The sequence below is a fragment of the Bicyclus anynana genome, chromosome 7 (genome assembly GCF_947172395.1).
Source record: "Bicyclus anynana chromosome 7, ilBicAnyn1.1, whole genome shotgun sequence".
In the NCBI taxonomy this organism is placed as follows: domain Eukaryota; kingdom Metazoa; phylum Arthropoda; class Insecta; order Lepidoptera; family Nymphalidae; genus Bicyclus; species Bicyclus anynana.
Window position 1 is genome coordinate 12,827,932 of NC_069089.1, and position 7,958 is coordinate 12,835,889.

Sequence of the window (7,958 nt, forward strand, 5' to 3'; positions counted from 1 at the left end):
AGTAACTATTTAGTCGGTAGGTACAGAGAAACCCAACAAATGTAATATTTTAGCTAAATAACTTTCAAACTTTTTGATCTTAGTTTGTAAAAGTACATTATACTTATATAGTCAATATACATTTGTAATACCAATATAAACAAAAAACAAAGTTCTGTGAAGAAAAAGAAATTCAAACAGACCCAATCGATCTCTACGACCACATATATGTATTGCTTAACAAATACACAAAACTAACATGCACAGGTTAAGGTCACACATATAACAACGAAATCATCACTTCATAGATTAGTCTCAAATCTGGTTCCACGCGCACCGGCCGGCAAAATGAGGCAGATATTTTATATACTATGCAGTACGTACCAACTTAATTTCTTAATAATAATTTAGATTTATTATAACAAGTTATTAAGCTATGATAATGTTAAATAATATGCATTTTACTTGGTAGAAAATAATATTGGGATTCCTACATCGTTATATCTATGAACAGTGATGTGGAGATAAGTAATAAGCATAACTAAATTCAATATAAGAAGCATTTTTTATCTATACTAATATTATAAAAAGGTAATGTTTGAAAGTTTGTAAATATTTTTCTAAGGGCTAATTTTCTTAACTACTTATCCGATTTGAAAAAATCTTTCATCACAATAGGATGCTACATAATCGGTGAGTGCCATAGGTTATACATGATGTTGGGGAGTATATTCTATGACTCTGTTCGGTAAAATTAATGAAAAATGTTCAAGGCACATCACATCACACTAATATCTACATGCGAAAGTTTGTGTGTAAGTGTGTATGTTTGTTCCACCTTTACGCTGTGGCTACTGAAGCGATTTGGCTGAAATTTGGAATGGAAATAGATTTTACTCTGGAGTAACACATAGGCTACTTTAAGTCTCGGAAAAATTCATGGCTCCCATGGTATTTGTGAAAAACTGAGTTCCACGCGGACGTCTGCTAGTTCTTAATAAATTTTACTTATTAAGGTTAATAATAATAAATGTTGTAAATCCAATTTTTTAGCGGTTAGTCGAATTGCTAAAGTTTCTGGTTGGATAATATTAATAACTGGGGTCCCGGTCAAGTAAGCTTAGTCTTATGTGCACTTCTTCCCTACTCCTACCCTAACCTGCTCCCAACCATACCCCTACCCTAAACAGACAAATATTTAAAAAAAAGTTTGTAGTTATGTTCAAATTACAGACAGACACTTCAATTTAATTTATATGTATTAATGATTATTTATTGTATTTAATATTATAATTATTTATGAATTGACTTCCCAATTATTATTATTGTTGTGTTTTATTATTATGGTCCTTGACGCCAGAAACAAAATGCTTTTAATGACCATTGTCTTCAATTTTTTTATGTGATATTTATTGCAAGTCGAAGCATACCGTTTGTGGGGCATTTTCCTTCCAAAACATCTTCCAGACTTTGGTGTAAACGATAACTTAATATTCGTAGGTAAAAAACCTTTGAAAGTTGTCCAACAGGTGACTTTATCTGTTCTGCAAAATTGTTTAAATAAAAAAAATCCAAGAGCCGAACTCTTAGATTTTTTTTATCTAAAATATTAAGAGCCTATTTTTTTTAATTAAAATACAAAGGTATATGACCATACATATACAGGTATGTATGGTTAAAATATAGAATAATTCAAAATTATATATTATGTGAAACTTTTGTTGCTAAGAAAGCAAAATTGTTGTTCGTGCAAGTAATAAAAGTGGTAAAACAAGTTCAGTGAGAACAAACATCTCCTTAATTACGAGTATATAGATACCATAAATTTATTTTTCAAACCTCATGAGGATAACGATCGAAAAAACCAACTAGTAACAAGTCTCAAGGTCTAACGTATAAATAAATAGAAGTAAGAAACGTACGTGAACAATCAATTCATTAATTACACATGTTATTAGAGATCACCGGACGAGAAAAACCACGCTATTTACACTTCATTTTATTTATACCGCATGACATAATTGTTTTCATTGTTTGTATTTTGATGTGATATGACGTTATATTTATATAGAATACTAGCTTATCTAGAACCCTACCCTACCCTATTCCCACTCTACACCTATCCTTCTCCATCCCTACCCCAACCCTACTCCTACCGTACCTCTTCCCTACCCCTACCTTACCCTAACTCCCTCTTTTGGAGGATTATAACGATTCGTTTGTTCATGATTATATAGCTTGGCAAATTCGTTCGTAACATTCCCGATGGTCCGCACGGGCCGGAAGGAGGTAGCGATGCCCCGCTCACACGACTTCATACCCGCGCAGTCCTTCCCTCTGTCCCGCGCGCTCGTCTGCACACCTACAATCCGTTCCCCCCGTCGCCCGCATATCACGGGGTGTCATCAACGGACTTGTCAAGCTATAGAAAAGTGTTGTTTTTATATTTTTTATCAAGTATTCGACATTCTAGACACTAAGCTTTCTTAAGGCTTAATAATAGTATGGTGATAGGAATATATTATATTGACTTAATAGTGTGATGAGAATATACTATGTATACCGCTTTTACTTCTTTCAGTACTGCCTTTCACCGCATTGGCAATGTCCAATGGAAAAACCACAGAGACGTTGCTTCAAGAAGGCAGTAATCAATTTACTACAAAAATGTTTACCGTAAGAAAATTTAATATATAAAAAAATGCGTATTTACAAACTAACAAATTTAATAAACTTTTCGAAACTAACAAATAGTTATTAACCACATAAAGTTAAAATTTAATATTGTTATATAAAATGTTTGTACTCTATAGTATTGCTAAAATATGCTATCGTCTCTATTGTAGGAAGTAACGAAAGCGAATCCCCAGAAGAGCACTGTCATGTCTGCAATATCTGTTATGGAACCTCTTGCTGAATTATCGCTAGCGTCGGTTGGTGAATCACACGATGAACTTCAAACAGCAATCGGAACAACTAGTGATGAGACTGTTAGTAACCACTGATATTAAATTATCGTTAGCTTCTTTTAAAATATTTTTATAATGATTAACCATTATCTTAATTACTACTTGCCTACGGTTATTTCGAAAGACACATTTATTCTCAAAAAGAAAACAGTTATGATGAGCATTATAATTGATTGTATGTACCTATAAGTCAGGAAGTCCAGCTGGCTATCGATATACATTGTAAATACTAAAATCTTATTATTTTTTAGACAAAGGCAGTTTTCTCATATGCTAACAAGGAATTGAAAGCATCTGAAGGGATCACACTAACAACAGCTAGTAAAATTTATGTTGGAGCCAATTATAAACTAAATGACAACTTCGTCGCTGTGTCAAAAAATGTTTTTGATTCTGAAGTTCAAAATATAGACTTTGAAGAAAACGTAAAAGCAGCTACAGAAATTAATACATGGGTAGCTATAAAATTTTGACATTCAAATAAATCAGTATTATGAACAAGTGAAAACTATTTTAATATGACTTAATATTAATATATTTTAGGTCGAAGATAAGACAAATAATCGAATTAAGGATTTGGTTGACCCTAGGAGCATCGATGGAAACACAAAAGCTATTTTAGTTAACGCCATTTACTTCAAGGTAATATTATATTCTTCTAAATAAATACAGGTTTTGTTACATAAGTGCATTTAATTGCAGTACATTTCTTTAATGGTTGAATTAGTACTATAAAGACGCTTTTCAGATATTTTTCAAAGCCTGCATCTATTTTAGGCATATAGTTTCTATGAGTAGGTATAGGATGATACAAAAATATTAACTCTTATTGTACAAGCACTTATTATAAAAGTTGCTTTGCTTCTTGTTTATTTTGAACGTGTATATTTAAACATTTAATTTTGACATTTTATAGGGTGCATGGGCAGACCCTTTTGAAAAAGAATTGACGGAGGACAAAGATTTCTACGTGAGCAAAGACAATGTAATCCAAGTACCCATGATGTACCAAAGAAGCCATTTCGATTATGTTGAAAGTGAAGAACTTAACTGTCAAGTGCGTATTAAAAATATCCTCATAAAATAATTATATCTTATACTTATAGTTTAGTCTAGATTGACATATTTTTCCGACCCCACTTAAGTGGGATAAGGGTAAGGAGATGATGATGACTTATAGTTTAGTCGGCATTAAAATTTACAAAATTAACATTTCAGATAATTGAAATTCCATACAGGGGATATCAAGCTTCCCTCGTTGTTGTTCTTCCACGTGAAGTTGATGGTATTGTAGAGCTATTAGAAAAACTAAAGGACCCCAATGTTGTAGACAACGCCTTGAAACAAAGAAATTATAGAACTGAAGTAAAACTGAGATTACCAAAGTTTAAAATTGAAACCACTACTAATTTGAAAGACGTTCTCACAAAAGTAAGCGCTTCAGTACAATTTTTACCCGTTTTGTATCCAAATTATATGTATAAATACGTTTCATACTTCAACTATTTCGTTTTCAGATTGGTGTCACAAAACTGTTCGACCCATCAGAAGCTAAATTAAATAACCTGTTGAAGGACGGCGAAGGTTTATTCATAGATTCGGCTATACAGAAAGCGTTTTTGGAAGTAAATGAAGTAGGCACTGAAGCTGCTGCTGCAAATGGTAAGCGAAAAATTAATTAGGCCAAAAATTAATTGGGCGTTAGAGTTGTGAGTTTGAAGTTCAAAGTTCATCAGCATTACAAACATTATTTTAAAATTACAGTAAAAAGTTAAAGTAGTCCAATGAGTTGGAACGTACGTGGTGTGTCAACTTCGTACCTTGGAAAGCCTTTGACTATTATCGTGCTCGTTACAGAACCAAACATTAGTAAGCCCTTAAGATGCTACAAACCTCCTTGCTTGAACTATTCAAATAAGCTAATTGATGATTTAAATTTATTTTCAGTATTTAACGCTGTTGGAGCCAGTTTCATCTTGGACCCACCACCGCCAAAGGATTTCAACGCTAATAGACCATTCTACTACGCTATTAAAATGAACTCATTGACTCTATTCAACGGAGTGATGTATGGAGTTTAAACAAACGTGTACAATACAAATATACTTGAAATGTTTAATCTTGAAATTGGTTTTCTTTAAATCTAGCACCTTTGGTATCTACAACTCTGACTTCATCCGCGTGACATACAGTTTTTTTTTGGGAAATTTTCCTACTTCTAGTCTCCACAAATCATGTTGTTCAAAGCTATGCATAAACTGCCTCGTTGACCTGTGGTTTCGGATCATGAGGTCCTGGGTTCGAATCCTGGACCAGATTATGAAATACTGAATTTTGACTGAAAAACGTTTATTTAAAATTTTCAGCCCGGAGTTGAGAAGTCGATGGTGTTACACCCCCGTGCTAAAGAAACCACGGTAAGCCATCGGTCTCAAACATTATCATTAACATATCTGATAGTAGTCGTTAATGATACATTAACAGCCTGAGCTCAAAAATTCCCATAGGAGCAGCGTGGTAGATCTAAGTTCCATATCCCCTCTTCTATAAGAAGGGAGGCATAGCTAGGTAATGAGCTGTTAAAATAGCTGATGACGATGATAAAATTAAGCTAAATATGTCTGTGGAAACTGCATGAAAATCTGTTTATAAATGAGCAGGTTAATAAGAATCATAACACGGAATATAAATAGTTCTAAGTAAATAGTCGGACGTGATAGCCCAGTGGATATGACCTCTGCCCTCGATTCCGGAGGGTGTGGATTCGAATCCAGTCCGGGGCATGCACTTCCAACTTTTCAATTGAGTGCATTTTAAGAAATTAAATATCATGTGGCTCAAACAGTGAAGGAATGTCATCGTGACGAACGTGCATACAAGAGAATTTTCTTAATTATCTGCGTGTGTGAAGTCTGCCAATCCGCATTGGGCCAGCGTGGTGGACTATTGGCCTAACCCTACTCATTCTGAGAGGAGACTCGAGCTCACCAGTGAGCTAAATACAGGTTGAAATTATGAAATAGTCTGTACGTTATCATCGTCATGATGGTGATGATAATAATGATGATGATGAATTAGTTGGTGCGTAATCTAGCAATCTACTAAAGTATGACCTATTGTAAACACGGGAATTATATTTAATACTTGTAATTATAAACCCGAGGTTATTAACCTCCGCTGCATAAATATTAAACATTAAACACATTAAATAAATAAACCTAATATTTTAACACTTAAGTTCTAACTGGTAATGTTAATTTATCTTCAAATAATGTTCGTTTATCAATTGGACACACGTTTATCTAACCTATAAGAATTAATTAAGTACAACACTCTTGTATACTAAATTTAAGTCATAGTACCAGAAAACGGCTCTAGCTCTACTGCTCCACGGAAAATGGTACCAGTCTCACACTGAGAGTTCATGGGTTTGATTCCCCACCGCTGGATTTTTGACGAACACAACAACGTAAACAAAAATATATCTGTCTGTCATTTCAAAATAACTGTGTTTTACAATTTTAGTGTGTGTTTCATAACTATTTGTATGATACCAAAACAAAAAAAAATATAAAAAAATACCGTCTGTCTGTCCGTGATAATCTCTGTAACGGTTGAAGCGATTTTAATAGGACTTTCACTGAAAGATAGAGAAGGCTATTGAGCAACACATTGACTACTTTTAATCTCGGAAAAAACATAGTTTCCGCCGGAATTGTGCAAAAGTCGCTGGCGTTCGATAGTATATAAATAAAAAACCTTTTATTTTTGTTTATTACTCTAATATAAAATAATAGACCATAGACAAATTTCCAGCCGTTTATAAACGATTTACTCGATAACCTTTTATATAGAGCAGTAAGCCCATGTATAAATTCTAGCGAAAGCGTTACGTAATGGAACTCCTACCAAGGGATTGTTTTATAAATGACATTGACTTTGCTACAAAGCCTCTCCGATCAATCCTTAGATACTAAACTATTAAATGTGATCAGAATTCTAGTGCCCGTAAGTTTTAAAGACTCGACTTTTTTATAAAAATAAAATATCAAAAATGACGTCATACGTTTTAACCTGATAATTTTGTTGGAACGCAACATAAATATATCGTATCTATAGTTAGATCTAATCTTCACATATTTTGTCGAGTTTTAGGAAATGATGCAAATGTAAGATCAGGTGGCAGATAGATTTCGAAATGTACCACCAAGCGATTTAGCGTTCCGACACGATGTCGTGTAGAAACCAAAAAGAGTGTGGATTTTCATCCTGCTCCTAACAAGGTAGCCCGCTGTTATCTTTAATTCCATCATTATTTACCCTTATTTGAGATTGTGGTAAAGGGGTACTTGTAAAGGATAAAAAATGATGTCTATAAGGAAAAAAGTTTGGGAACCTCTGATCTAGACGGATGGCTAAAACACCAACAATTTAAAAAGCTATCCAAGAGAGCATGTAGCTGGCAGAATTAAATTGTCTCACCCAAGTAACAATGGGGAACTACTCCGGACACGGTTATCTTGTTATCTCAGGACTTTGTTTTCTTTGCTCTGTCTCAAACCGTTTACACACGCTTCACTGGGGTACGATTCAAAAAGAACTTTCTTTTTCTAATTACATGTTGTACTTCTCTCTCATTTATTTAAATCCTTTTTTTTAATTCTTAACAATGTTAATATAAAATATAATACAAAACACTATTCCTTATCAGCCGATAGACGTCCAATGCTGGACATAGGCCTTTGCATGGACCTCCAAGCACGACGATCTGGAGCCGCCAGCATCCAGCGGCTCCCTGCAACCCGCTAGATATCCTCGGTCCACCTAGTAGGGGGTCGCCCAACACTGCGCATCCCGGTGCGCCTTGGGACCCCAACGTCCATCGGCTCTTCGAACTATGTGAACCGCCCATTGCCACTTCAGCTTCGCGACTCCAACTTTGAGCCTTCTAATAAGGCCCATAGTCAGCGACCAAGTCTCGGATCCGTAAACACTATTAAAAATTTATAA

General features: G+C 34.4%; 1 protein-coding gene across 1 annotated transcript; it reads left to right on the forward strand.

The window, feature by feature from the left end:
• The first annotated feature begins 207 nt into the window (after positions 1 to 207).
• On the forward strand, positions 208 to 5,075 carry LOC112055425 (alaserpin). Its single transcript, XM_024095531.2, has 9 exons — positions 208 to 355; positions 2,561 to 2,655; positions 2,826 to 2,969; positions 3,200 to 3,403; positions 3,492 to 3,590; positions 3,865 to 4,005; positions 4,167 to 4,379; positions 4,466 to 4,610; positions 4,896 to 5,075. Exons 1-9 carry the CDS (start codon positions 328 to 330, stop codon positions 5,027 to 5,029), a joined length of 1,203 nt encoding a protein of 400 aa, XP_023951299.2. The 5' UTR covers positions 208 to 327; the 3' UTR covers positions 5,030 to 5,075.
• Positions 5,076 to 7,958: the final 2,883 nt, after the last annotated feature.

Bases quoted from the DNA above. Each gene is read 5' to 3' on its own strand.
- LOC112055425 (XM_024095531.2), top strand. From the start codon at position 328: ATGAGGCAGATATTTTATATACTATGCA. The intron at 4,380-4,465 runs GTAAGCGCTTCA...TTTCGTTTTCAG, and splicing joins TGAAAGACGTTCTCACAAAA to ATTGGTGTCACAAAACTGTT. The intron at 4,611-4,895 runs GTAAGCGAAAAA...ATTTATTTTCAG, and splicing joins TGAAGCTGCTGCTGCAAATG to TATTTAACGCTGTTGGAGCC.